Genomic DNA, 14,871 nt, shown 5'->3' with positions numbered 1-14,871 from the left:
ATATTTATTATAATCTTACTTAGAATCTTAGAAAAAATGCAATTTGAGTAATGGAAAATTATAGCATGGATAATCCTCAGCCCGGATAATCCACGCATGGTAGATCAGGGTTCTACTGTATATCTGAAATCATAGATATGCTAAAACTACTCAATTGCGACTAATGTGATAAAAAGTTCAACTGTATGGATTTTGACAATGATAATCCCTGGTAAGAAATTCCGCAGGACAGCAAATTTTATACAGTCTGTACAATATACATACCGTTGCACGTCATTATCTACGTCAGAGATCTAAGTTGACATTGTTGCCTAATTACAAAAAATTATTGAATTCCTTTTAAATCAAATTGCGTTATTTTTAAAATAACGCAATGTAAATTTTAAATCAAGTTGAGAGTAATTATTAGTACAGTAGAACCCCGATTATCCGTGATCCTCGGGACCGGACGTTGGCACGGATAATTGAAAAGCACGGATAATCCGAACATTTATTTCTTATTGTAATACATATGTACATACATATAGCCAGCCCTACCATAAAAAGACAACAGAAAAAATAAATCTTTCATTATGAGTCTCCCTCTCTGCGTTTAGAGTTTCCGTCGAGTGATTTACAGTGACGCTATTTTGATAAAACCTCAAAAAGGCAATTTAACAAATAGAAAATCATAGCACGGATAATCCGCAGCCCGGATAATCCGCACACGGATAATCGGGGTTCTACTGTATCAAGTATGTATCCTTAAAAAACGCAAGTTAAAATGCAAAAAATCTTGTTAAGCACTAAAATAGGTGGTAAAAAGAGAAAAGGAAGGTCCAAGACCCAATGAAGTCATAAAATTAATGATGACCTGAGGTATCTCAATGTAAGCAATTGAAGAAAAAGCAAAAAATCAAAGAAGAATTGAGGAAGATTGTAGGTACACCAAGGCATGAGCCTGCGTGACTCCAAGTGCCAATATATTATTACATATTACTATTGTTCTTAAAAAACATGTGACTAAGAGCCGGTTTCACCAACAACAAATAAATCAGTGAATAGTTATTCGTCAAATAAAATTTATTATAGTCAGGCCATCCAATAGATGGAAACTCAAGGCCGCATGATCACTGAGAGTCAGAGAGTTGCAGGGTTGCGATTGGCTGTCTGCAGACTTACATACGTTTGAAACCGAAAGGGAGAAGCCGTGTACACAACACACTGTAATTGTGTTAGATTTTCAGTTGTTTTAATGGACGATTCAAAGAGCAAAAAAAAAACAAACTTTACTGTTGAGGAAAAATGTGTAATTTAAAACCTCCAACTTGAAACACTCCAATTCAGTCGAATTCGGAACAGGGCTGAAAAAAATATCTGAAATCCGGGACTTTTCAATGAAAATCGGGCCATTTTTTTAATATAGAATTTTAATATCATCATTTTGTTGATTATTTAACTTAATCATTTGCGGCTTCAAACTGATTACTGACATAAAATAAATGTTTACATAAAATTATATTGCAACACAGAAGATTTGATTTTGGTTAAAAGCACATAATGATTTGGAAATTAATCATTCTATGGTATGTTTAACAGTAAATGGTTGAGTTCAATTAGTTACCACTATAAACATCCCGGATTAACCGATATGTAATAGTATAAAAGGCCCGGTTTCAGGTAAAATTTAAATATGTTTTCTGGTAAAATTTCTTTGCTTTATTATGAGAGTACCGTTTAGTCAGTGTCAATTGTCAAAAGACCAACTCTGTCTACCTCGGTTGCTTATCGCTCCGGGTGGGTCTTAACAATGGGCCAGGTTAGATAAATTTAATAATATTTACGACCGCACTAATTGAACTCAACCATTTACTGTTGAACAAACCATACCTGATTTATTTTATTGTTCATAAGAATAGCGCTAACGAAATCAAGAAGTTTGTTTACTTAAAATGGTTGACAAAACCGAAAAAAAAAACACAATTATCATCAATCATTACATCATTGCATGCGGCATGCATCATAGAGCTGATTCATGTGTATACATGAATTATTGTTATTGTTCTCAAATCATCTTCAGAAGATGATAATAATTAAAATACATAAATTTCAATTTTATGTGAACTCTTAGAAGAATAATGTATTCAAAATTTTAAAATAGAATTTTATCAAAACGTTGAAAATTCGGATAGCCTGGAAGCCTTGTGTAAGACGCTGGGACACAATTTCGTAATTCGGGCCATGTCCCGGATTTTTCGGAGTGGTTGGTCATACTATTCATACTACATAATCAATAATATATTGTAAATGTCATAACTCCATTATTGCAATGACAAATAATAGAATTGAAGTTTTCAATATGTATATTATGGGTTTTAACGCATTCAAAGCGATAATTATTGTATATCTGTTCTTGACCTAGTGTAAATCAAATGTGTATGTCGATTATATTTTTATTACGTTTCAATACAATTTTGATGATTAAAAGTTAAACTGACGAATTTTCTTTGTTGTAGATATTTACAGTGAGATTAACTTGTCAATGTATTAGAAGAGTAAATATTTATTTGATAAATATTTACTCAATTTATTAGAAGAGTAAATATTTATTTGATAAATAAATAAGTCTAACTTGAAATTTGTAAAATGGAGAAAAGTCAGTTTTATTGGTCAAATAACTTTACACATTGAATAAACTACTATTCGTTGCGGGTGAAACTGGCCACTAGCCACTTGTAAACAGGTTGGCTTGCTTCAGCAAATGAAATAAATTTTTTAAGTGTTAGTAATTAACATTTAAAAACCTTCATTTTGTTGCAAAGACTGCACTTTTTTGTTTAATAATTCCTATGCTATTTGTCATTAAAGTTATACATAATTTATCTAGGTATGTACAGCGCACATATTCTAAAGGTGTTGGTGGTGGATGACGTCTATGCATAGTATTGTTAGTGATGTAAAAAGAGAATATTCTCAAAAACGAGAATATTCTCGAAGAATATTCTCGGCTAGAAAATTCTCAGCGAGAATATTCTCGGGCAGAAAATTATTTTCGAGAATTTTCTATATTGTTTTTGCCAATTCACCTCGAATATTTTTTGCATCCCAAACATTATTATTCTTGAAGCTCAAACACCTACTTGCCAAATCCCCGAAAATCTAAGTAACCGGGGCTGGGGAATCCCATGAACCACTAGCTAGGGTGTTTACAGTGTCAGTATTTATTGTTTTGGTGCTATATTAACGTGCAAATATTGAGAATGGTTCGAAGTAAAGCATAATTTACTAAAAAACCTAAAACGCTCACTATACTACTCGCGAAGTCGATCGAAGTTCAGCGAGTACGAGAGTAGACAGGTTGTTCATGCGACTTTGCTGCGCCTCTGCCTACTTGCATTCTGTGGCGGTTTTTGAGAGCAAGTCAAAGGAACCGAAGTCCTTATCGCCCGGCGTGAATGTGTTCCTCACGAAGTAGAACGAGTGTGTAGTAACCGGGTACTTCGGACTTCGGTGAACTTTCCCGAAGTAACTTCGCGAGAGTGTGGTGCTCGCTTTAAAAGGAATATATGGAATTACTGTAAAATTAAAAGTGTACAAGGTAAAACAAGTACTTTTGCAAATTTTGTGATAGTCAATACTTGAAAAATGCAAAAAGAATGACAAAAAATTTAGTAAAATGTGTTAAATGTCCAGTGGGAGCGAGACAATTATTTGAAAAGGATCAACAGAAACATTCATCAACTGCTTTTCAGCCAACACAGTTGTTAGATTCGTTTAATGACGGTAAGCATGCCTTCATCCAGTGTATCAACTGAAAGAAGTTTCAGTACTTATGGTTTTATCCACTCCTCTAAAAGAAACCGGCTTACTGGTGAACGAGCTGATAAAGTAACTTTTATTGCTCACAATTTAAAATTGTTAGACGTAGACCAATCCATGACTGAGCTGGCAACTAGTGAAAAACAAAATCCCACAACTTCTCATCAGAACATTGAAATGCAGAATGTAGATGACCAGGATGAGCTAATGATACAAATAGATTCTGAATCTGAGGCCTCATCTTTTTCAGATTAGCTCACCACATCCAGTATTTGCTAAGAAATTTTCATTTTTTTTGTCAAATAAATTTTGTTTTCTGATGTTTTTGTATTTTCTTATATATAAAGAACACTGTTGTTTCGTCTCATAATTTTGTATATAATTTAATGATTTTTAATACCCTATTTCATCTTTAACAATATCCATAAGAGAGTCATCAGGTTCATTCTCAGAAAATTCTCCACATCGAGAATATTCTTGAGAATATTCTCGGGAATATTCTCTGATTTTTCATTCTCGAGAATTTTCCAACACTACTATCAAATACCAAAATTGTAGAAAGTGACGCATACTTTAAATGTGGACCTTTGCGGGTCCAAGGGGAAAGGAAACCGACGAGTCATGGGCGTGCGGTTATTATTAAAAAAATAATAAGAATTTTAGGACGAATTGATCGTCATAAAAATTATTTTCTTATTTTATAGATTCCATATATGAAGAAAACGGTGCTACTATAGTATGCGGTCTACCCTGGGGATGCGATCTGCCTGTGAATATCATTATAGTGTTTTGTGGCTTCTTCCCAACTAAAATAGTAAATTGATATGGCAAAGTATAATTTATAAAGTTAAAATAATAATTCTTCCGATTTATGTGTTTCATTTACTTGGTAAAAATTTTTTTTGTCGGCACAGTATACCTGTGCCGCTAAACGACAAGATAATCTTTTCTCAGAGAAGAGTTTTACACACAATAATGAAAATCTTTACAAAATTATAAAAACGCATAAATCAGAAGAATTATTATTTTAATTTTACAAATTAATACTTTGGTCATATCAATGTACTATTTTAGTTGAGAATAAGCCATAAAATTAGCTTATTCCCAACAAAAATAGTAAATTAATATGACAAAGTATTAATTTGTAAAATTAAAATAATAATTCTTCTGATTTATGCGTTTTTATAACTTTGTAAAGATTTTATACCGGCACTTTAATATAATACAGGTTATACCCCGCAACCAACGGTAGACCGCGAGGTATAACAGAAACGCGACGATAGACCGCATATTATAGTAGCACCAAGCAAGCAATTTGATTCAACCCAGCCTGAGAGACTTGCTCAGCCCTTGATGACATTCGGGTGTAACAATTCATTGGAGCGAGGTAAAACTCGAGTAAAACAGGAGACACTCTACCGCGCTCCAATGCTCCAGACCATCCCTTTTCCCCCTATAGCACTCTGATGCGCGATAGGGGCACAACTATCAGCCAAATGCTCTTCACGTGGGAGTTTTGCGTAACAGAACTCCAACGTGGTGCCCTAATCGATTGCAAATTCAGGCTAGCGTGAGGCGCTTTAATCCTGTTTCATCTAGTGACTTATCCGCGTAACTAAAATTGCTTGCTTGGGCCCCAAGCCTCTGCTCTGGGCTAGGCCCGGATCAGAGACTTGGTGCTCAAGGGTTTGGGCCCTACGAGCCCGTGTTTTTTGCTGTTTTTTTTTGTTAATTTTTTTGGCGGCTTGCGCCGGTTTTTGTTAGTAATTTTTTAATTTTTTTGGAGGCCGAAGCCGTTTTTTGTTTTTTTTTAATTTTTTTGGTAGGATGTCTCTGAAAAATAAAATCTGATTAATGGGGCCTAAACAGTGTTGCGCTTATCTACGTTGATAGAGATAAATATAAAAAATATGTTCAAATAAAAACTTCGTTATATATCACCTAATCTGAGTCATCTATGTCGTCTTCAGATTCATCACTAGTATCTTCACCTAGATGCACAACTATTGGTTCAATGGTAATTTCAATGGAGTTATCAAGGTTCCACATTTTCTTTTCTTCTTTCACTACATGTTCGATACATTTTATCCACGATTGTGAGGTCACATTGCTGACGGCACCATTAAGTAGATTTTTAACATCATTTAATTTATAAGTAAAATTGTTCCTTGCTACTTCATTTTTTATTTGAGCCCATATAAGTTCTATCGGATTTAATTCGCAATGGTATGGCGGCAATCGAAGTACAATTACGCCTAGTTCTCGCGCCATTTCATCTACTACATATTTAATATATTTATCTTTATGACACCGTGCTAAGTTTAGTAATTCAGTCTTCAAATTTTGTTCATTGAATTTAATATATTTTTTAGTAAGCCAATCCGCAATCTCTGCTTTTCTCCATTTAGTGGTTGGTAACTGTTCTACACGCCGGGAGTGATATGGAGCGTTATCCATAACAATAACAGATCGTGGTTGAATTTTTAATAGAATATCTGAAAACCATTTTTCATAATGATCTGCATCCATTTCCTCATGGTAATCTATAGTTTTTTTAGAAACAAATGTATTTAAACCTCCTTCAACAAATCCAGAGTCGCTACCAATATGGGTAATAATAAGGCGTTTTCCCTTTCCAGATGGGGCTTTTAAACCTGTCGACAAACCATCTAGGAAAGCTTGTCATTTGTTTTTCACATTTAAATCCTGCCAAATTTTAGTCACTGTATGTCCTTCATTTAACCATGTTTCTTCTGTATAGTATATCTTTTTTTCCATCTCTTCGAAATTCTGCAATTTTTTTCAGGTACCGTCTGCGCCATAAAATGATTTCTTCTTTTTCAATAAGAGTACTATTCCTCTTTCTTTTTAAATACCTAAAGTTCATTTCACGTAAAGTACGTAACAAAACATGTCTTGATATTTTTGGAATATTTTCATTAGATTGAAGGGAAAGAGCAATTTTTTTTATACAGTGGAACCTCGATTATCCGTCTCTCTATTAACCGTCAGGGTCCATACATAAGTTATATTGACTACATAAGTAAAAATTTAGTCATCAATTCATTTTGATTGAGCATTGCGATAAGCCAAACGAAATTCGTTGAAATGTACACGTGCAGTTATGCCACCACCGCATATTTTTATGTAAATAATTTTTGTTCTTATTCAGGGATCTGGATTAAATTTCAATTTAAATAGGTAATGATAAATGATACCGTGCTTTTAGAGTTCTATTTTTAGAATCGCAAGCCGAAAATAAAAATGCACAGCACAATAATTATTAGATTTGATGATTTTACCTCGATTAAGAAATTCAGCCGTTGCAAAATGTGAAGTAACAATAAAACAACGAAAGATTTCGGAATATTTTAATTCAAATTGATTCTACTGTACTAACATAAATCCCTCTTATATTGTTAAATAAAACATACAAATACAATTTGAGAGTTATATGTACTACGAATTTTTATTTTTTTTATTGTTCTGTTAACCGTCTTTTCGATTATCCGTCATACCCTTGGTCCGGTGCCCTGACGGATAATCGAGGTTCCACTGTAGTTGGTAATTCGTTTTTAAAATAAAATTCATGTACTGCACGACGAATGGCCTGTTTTGTCGTATCATCCAATTTTATTTGTTTCCTTCCTCTTGTCTCAAACTTCAAAGTATTACTATCGTTTGTTTTATCGACCTTTTTAATGACTCTGTACACACTAGCTTCCGAAACTTTTGTTAAAATACTACATAATGTAACTACATCGCTTACATTCATATTTTGTTCTCTGGCTCGAAGTCCTTCAAATACATTTCCGATCATAGCTTTTTCTTCAGGTGTTAAATTGTGGCGTTTCTTTTTAATACAATACTTTTTAATACACTAATACACTACTACTACTTTCAGACATATTTATTTTTTGTCACTACTTAAATTGAATTAACTAAACTAAATTACTCACACCTTCCACTAATAACACTACAAATAATTCTGTTTTTAATTATTATTTGTCACTACTTAAATTGAATTAAACTAAATTACTCACAATTCAGTAAATGTAAAATCACCTTCCACTAATAACACTACAAATAATTATGTTTTAATTCTTATTTGTTACTAAATTGAATTAAACTAAATTACTCACAGTTTAGTAAATGTAAAATCACCTGCCACTACTTAATAACACTACAAATAATTCTGTTTTTAATTATTATTTGTCACTACTTAAATTGAATTAAACTAAATTACTCACAGTTCAGTAAAGGTAAAATCACCTTCCACTAATACTACAAATAATTGTTTTTTATTATTATTTGTCACTACTTAAATTTAATTAAACTAAATCACTCACAGTTCAGTAAATTTAAAATCACCTTTTACTAATATCACTACAAATAATTCTGTTTTTAATTATTATTATTTGCCACTAAATTACTCACAATTCGCAAAACGTAAAATCAGCTGTCTGGTTTATGAAATACCTTTCAGTGCGCTCATGAAATGACTTACAGCAACACACGTATCCTTGAACGCTGCCGCTGTTGCCAGTTACATCGCTTTAATCTGCGACGACATTGTCGATCTCGGACAGTGCCTAAGGTTAGAGAAAGATATAAACCACGGTTATTAGACTTTATTACTGTTGCCTTGACCGACGGTGGTGGGGAGACTTATATTTTTGACTTTAGGTCACAAGAGTACACATTCCCATATTTTTAAATGATTTTCGATCATTGAATGTGTGTTATTGTGTATATATGTGTATTATTTGTTTTATTATGAAATAATAAGACAAATAGTACACATTTTATCTTATACCGGGTGGTGAATCGTAAAAAGGGCCATAGGAAATGTAACTCAATGTAAAATTCTAAATTGTTGAATTTATGCTTCCCTAATTATTTTACATAAAAAATAATGAGAGAATACTTGTAGAGAATTAAAATCTGTATTAAAATCAAAACTTAAAATTGATCTATGATTTAAATGCATTCCAAAATTTTGAAAAATATGATACATTTGCCACAATAGATATGCGTGTAAAAGTTAGGCCACACGTTACTATTTAACTGACACTGACAGTGCTCACACCATTGACTGTAGGGATGGGAAAAACCTACCGGTTTAAACCTAAAACCGGTTTTTTTACTTCGCAATAACCGGTTTTACCAGTTGTTTTTTTGTCCCGGTTATAACCGGTTTTTTATTTTTAAAGTAAAAACCGGTTATTAGGTTTTCACAGTGATTAGGATTAGGTTAGGTATTATTTTGGATCCCAATCATAATTATTATTCTCAAGTAATTATTTTAAACAAAACCATAATTCAAATTTTATTTTATTTTATAAATACAGAAGTAAACTGAAAGTGCAATCTCACATCAGCCAGAAACAATGTATAAGTTTTATTATAATATTTTCTTGAAAAGGTATTTGTAATCATAATATTTACATAAGAAGTGATCTGGTTGAATTAGACGCAAACATCATCTATTTTTCACACTTAACTCTTGACATTGAAAGTGGGTGAATGACTTTTTCTGATTACCAAAAATAATGCTCTGACTATGAATATCGAATTACTGATTACAAATACGAATCTCCAAGAATTTCCCTACGTTTTCAAAACGATACACCCATACAGGAAGTATTAAATGAGTTAAAATGTACCTATTCTACAAATATACAAACATGTTAAAAGTAATACATGATAATTTTTTTTTGATGGTAGTAAAAATAAAAGATAAATTGCATTATCCAATTTATTTTTAAGTAAAATATTTATGTTGATATTATTTTTTTTAAATCCCATTTCAAAGAATCTGGGAAATTTTTATAAGTTGAAATGGTATAAGTTGAAAATTGGTGGGTATTTTAGAGGATTATATTTTTAAATGGTAAATTAAATTTGGATTTTTTGGATCTGGATTTGAATACAATAATTGCATATTATATTCTACTCTCATTATATATTCAATCACGATAGAACCTGAATTATTTCAGCGCTCTCTGTTGAGCAGTAGTATAATAATTTTGGTTTACTGTTCTCTACATCTGACTACTGAAATTCACAAATCTTTGGGATTCACACAAATCAAATTTTATTTCGATCCAATGTACAATGTATATATTAATCTTACGCTATATTATATTTAATAATAATCAATAAATAATAATAATAAAATAATAAATAAATATATTAATTAATAGCATAAAATGGTTTTATTAAAAATTGTGTTTTATTTATATTGATATTGATGTTCTTTCCATAGTACTAATTTTGATCATATTGATATCGAGTCGAATGGAGTACCGCAAACTAAAGTGCATTGTAAATGTAATTTTATAACCTACTGGATTAAAAAAACCAAAAACCGGTTTTTCCAAAAACTGTTTTTTTTGGCCGGTTATAACCGCCAGGTTAAACTGTAAGCAAAAAAACCGGTATAACCAAAAACCGGTGTTTTGTCAAAAACCGCCATTCCTAATTGACTGAATAAAAAATCTTTATTATTAATACTTTCTCCACAACTGAGGGTATCTTATCAATTGTATTGTTTTTAAACAATAGATGATAAAATAAAAATATTGACAGTTCAAAAATGTGAACATTATTGCATTGTGTGTGGCCTAAGTTTGGGCTGAAAACTAAAATGTATTACATTTTTACAAAATTTTGGAATATGTTTAATTACGTAGACCAATTTTAACAGTTGTTTTCAATACAGATTTCAATCCTCTACAAATAGTTTCTAATGTCTTTTGATGTAAAATAATTAGGGAAGCTGGAATTCAACAGTTTAGAATTTTACATTGAGTTAATGCAAAATTTTGACGCATGTCAAAATTCTCAATGTGTTTTAATTGTATTCATTTTTTCGAATCCTGAGAAAACTAATAAATATTTTTGAAATATTTAAACTTAGAATGAAAGACTACATTATTGCCAAGGGCCGAAAGTCCCTGAAAACTTCTATAATGTTTATTTCAATAAGTTACAGGGGTGAAAATAAAAGAGAAGTGTGATATTTAATTTCAAATATTTCATTCAATAGAAACTGCTTGTTTATTTTAAGGGGCTTTCCGCCCTCAGTAATAATGTAATCTTTCATCCTGCGTTTAAATTTTTCTAAAATATTTGGTTTTCTCAGGATTCGATAAAAATCATATTACGATTCAAATGACAGTACACTCTCGTGACGTAATCGCACCCTTAATGTTCATTGGTTAGTCGATCTAGGCAACCGTAGTAATGTCTAAGAACCGTGGATATAAACTACGATCTTGCAGATAACGTTCAGTTAAATTATATATGCTGGCAACGTTCAATATTCTTAGAACTGCAATCTTGTCAAAAAGGTTTTAAATAGACCAGTCAAATTATTATTGAAATGTATTTGATATAAAAATGAGATCTCTTCTATCGGAACGTATATTCTAAAATAAACAGTCAGACAAAGAAGGTTTTTGTCAATTTTTAAGCGATTAAACAGATTCTGCAATAATCAACTATATAACGACTAATTTGTTTATTAAATAGTAATTAAATTTTCTTATTTTGTCGATTTTCCGACAACAAAAAATTTTTTTTAAAAAGGGTAAACGTCTAATTTTACTTGCCTATGAAAAGTTATTAAAACATGACTCACTTTCTACAACTGTGGTATTTGAGAGTAAGTATTGTAGTCGGTGTATGAGAGAGAAAGTATTTGAAATAATGAAATAACCAATAATATAAATTTTGTAAACTTTTAACCAATATTAAATATAATTTCAAATACTTTCTCTCTCATACACTGACTATAATAATGCGCTTCCCTCACTGGCACCTTTAGAATCTGAGCACTGTAAATATAAGGCTTTCATTCACCTGTGGATAAATTATCAATACAGTTTGAATATACAAAAAAAAACGAATCTCTGAACAACCCTTTCCCCCAATTAGTTCGGATAATGGACGCCCTACTATATATTACTTACCCCCAATTATAAGCCATTCTGCTATCAAATTTGCCATTTGTGCCACAGCCGTATAGTTTTGTGATAATTCTTCAATAACCTGTAATGGATTTCCTCCAGACTGAAAATAACGCTTTAACTGTGAAAAAATGCCTGGTTCCATTATATAATCTGGGGTTGAGAATTTCTCAGCACATTCTGCTAGAACTTGTTCTGGATTTTCTGGTTCATCTCCAGCATCAGACTAAAAGTAAAATCGATTCAATTAATGAATGCACAGTACAGGAAAGATAATAGACAAATAATAGACTTCTGTTTGATAGAAAGGAAGTAGCCATTTTTAAATTGATTAAACTGAAAAATAACTTACAATCAAAGAAAATTATATTTCTTTTACTTACATCATCATGTCTATCACCACCATCCCAAGGCCTATCATCGTAATCTTCTTCCATATTTAATTTCTGAATGTTAAAAAAATAAGAGGAATACTTAATTATTTCTAACAGAATAGGAGATAATACATTATATTATAATGTATATATGAGAAAATTATTTTTCAAAAATAGAACAAAATATGTTTGTATTTTGTAGGCTAATATCAATATATGAATTCGTTGCTACTCCAAAGGTGTAGAAATTTTAATAACAAATACAAACATGATTCAAACTTCAAACCAACATAAAATTCTTAACCATAAAATTCTGTAATTTATTTTCTTCTTTTATTTATACTTACGTCACCTATCTCATGTCAACTGTCATAATCTTATACAGTCATTTGGTCTTCTTTTTCTCGTATAAACTGTAACATAGCCACCTTTACTTTACAAGCCATGAAGAGAAAAAGGCAACGTCGCAGTTGATGACGTCCGTAGTCCGACTTTCGGACTACTGCTTTCGAAACTACGATTTTAAAGTACAAATTCTGGTAAAATTTATAGTATTTTTTGAGTCGAATAAGAAAATATTATTAATTAGAAGTTTGTACAAAATAATATTAAAAGTAATTCCTTGTAAGTAACGTTTATTATACAAAAAAAAAGCAATAACAAGAATATAAACGGGATTCATTTTTTTCGAATCCTAAGAAAACTAATAAGTATTTTTGAAAAATTTAAACGCAGAATGAAAGATTACGTTAGGACCGAGGGCCGAAAGTCTCTGAAAACTTCTATGTTTATTTTAATAAGTTACAGGGGTGAAAAATTCAGAAAATTTAATGTGATTTTTAGTTTCAAATATGTCACTAAAAAAACATTTTATTCATTCTAAGGGACTTTCTGCCCTCGGCAATAAAGTAATCTTTCCTTCTGCGTTTAAATTTTTCAAAAATACTTATTAGTTTTCTCAGGATTCGAAAAAAATGATTACATTTAAAATACAGGCGTCAAAATTTTACATTTTGTTCCTTTCCACTTAAAGTTTGTCGCACTTATTTAGAAACACCCTGAATTGATAAAGAACAACTCTAGTTGTTAAACATAAGCGAATTAATCAAAAAAACAGAATGTTAAGAAAACCGGAGTCTATAGTTGGGTTTTAATTTCAGTATTTTATAAATGCCCGGTACACCATAAAAATTTAACTGGTTAGCAACAATATTATTACAGCGGTATTGTAAAAGAATTAGGCTATAACATATTAAAAAATCACTTAAATCTACCAACAGATTTAGGAAATATAAGACATTGAAAATGACAAAATTTTTAAGTGGACGGATTTCTATATGCACGCAAGTTTATATAAAAATATATTATATTGAACTAAAATCATCTCAATAACATACTTTTAAATGTTCTTTATAATTTGGAGCACGAAATATTGTAAAATATTTCAGTTTCTCTGTAAATACAGTGAAAATTATTTAAAAACAAATGAGAACTGTCAGAATTAATCGGTCTACCAATAGATGTTGCCAAATTTCAACTTCATGGCTTGTTAAGTAAAGGAGGAGACGTTAATTTGTCCAATTCGTTCCTTTATTTGCGCATGTGCAGGCAATGTCATATTGAATTTCGTGCCAAAATTTAAATAATGTGCAGTGGACCTATTACGGCTAAAAAAGATTATTCTTTCTTTAACTAGTAGTATATTTTAACATTTATAGATTATTCTTTCTTTAACAAAGTATTCATAATATCTAAATGTGCTTTTAAACAAATGTTAGTGTAGATTTCAATTAAATTATTTATCTATAATTATTTATAACTATTTATATCTTTTAGAGAAAAAGATAAGGGAAGTCTAAACTATAAAAAATAGGTTAGGTTAAATGATATTTTCAAATATATTGGATAAGTAGATACGAATTAAAATGGACCGATGCCAACGGAAAAGACGGTATTATTTTATCAGATTGTACACTTTACTACAAATTTATTTTAGAGTGTAGTGTGCTTAAAGTGTAATGAAAAGAATTAACGGATTCGATGGTTGGAAATTCATGTCTAACAATAAACAAAACTTTTGTTTTCAATCTTCCCACAAGATTTATTTAAAATATTTGTAAGTTGTTAGTTCTGAAAGCTGGCGTTATTCCTTTCTTTTTATGTGTTTGGCTACATATTTGTTGATATCTTACCTGTGATAGAGAAGAAGATAGGTTCTGGGTTTTTCTATGATAATGGGAAGACTAATTTCAAGGCTTTTTTATGCAGTTTTTGATTTTCGATTCTGTTAATTGTTTGTTCCTTGTACCCATTGTTTACTGCTACATATATATTTGTTGCATGATGCGTACAATTCTATAATTATATCTCGAAGTTATTTATGATATGGATATTTCTGTCAGTCTATGTAACATACAGTGGGTGATCAAATTATTAGAGCCACGTAGTAAAATTCAATGTTTTAGAGAAAGGGTATATTATTGAAGTGTATAATATATTAATGCGTTTGTTTCCATTTGACTGTCTTGTTGCACTTAATGAATGCAATAAATAATAGTCCGACAATAGTGGTAATGCGTGACTGAGATGCCTTTGTTTATCAGTGCTGCCCAGCTAGCTTGCAACTCGTGTGCCTCTTATTTTGTATTCTTGGTGTTTACAGTTATAATAAACTCTGAGAGTTTCCATTGCTCTCCAGTGATATTCTGACAGTCTTATACAATTTT

At 31.1% G+C, this 14,871-nt stretch overlaps 1 protein-coding gene across 4 annotated transcripts in view; it reads right to left on the bottom strand.

Annotated features, from left to right (window-relative positions):
- The window catches only part of LOC126889811 (negative elongation factor D), a 124,613-nt gene that overhangs the window by 106,763 nt on the left and 2,979 nt on the right, over positions 1-14,871 (bottom strand). Inside the window, exons 1-3 of one of the 4 annotated variants that reach the window (XM_050658473.1) lie at positions 12,493-12,511; positions 12,155-12,217; positions 11,775-11,997 (exon numbers count right to left, since the gene is read on the bottom strand). In XM_050658473.1, coding sequence (XP_050514430.1) covers positions 11,775-11,997; positions 12,155-12,208 — 277 coding nt within the window. In that variant the 5' untranslated portion in view covers positions 12,209-12,217; positions 12,493-12,511. Of the gene's footprint in view, positions 1-11,774; positions 11,998-12,154; positions 12,460-12,492; positions 12,512-14,871 lie in introns of those variants that run through there. The other 3 variants (XM_050658472.1, XM_050658471.1, XM_050658474.1) reach the window with 3 other exon arrangements.

The sequence above is a fragment of the Diabrotica virgifera genome, chromosome 8 (genome assembly GCF_917563875.1).
Source record: "Diabrotica virgifera virgifera chromosome 8, PGI_DIABVI_V3a".
In the NCBI taxonomy this organism is placed as follows: Eukaryota; Metazoa; Arthropoda; class Insecta; order Coleoptera; family Chrysomelidae; genus Diabrotica; species Diabrotica virgifera.
The sequence above is the reverse complement of the archived record's forward strand: the minus strand, read 5'-3'. Positions and strand labels throughout refer to the sequence as shown.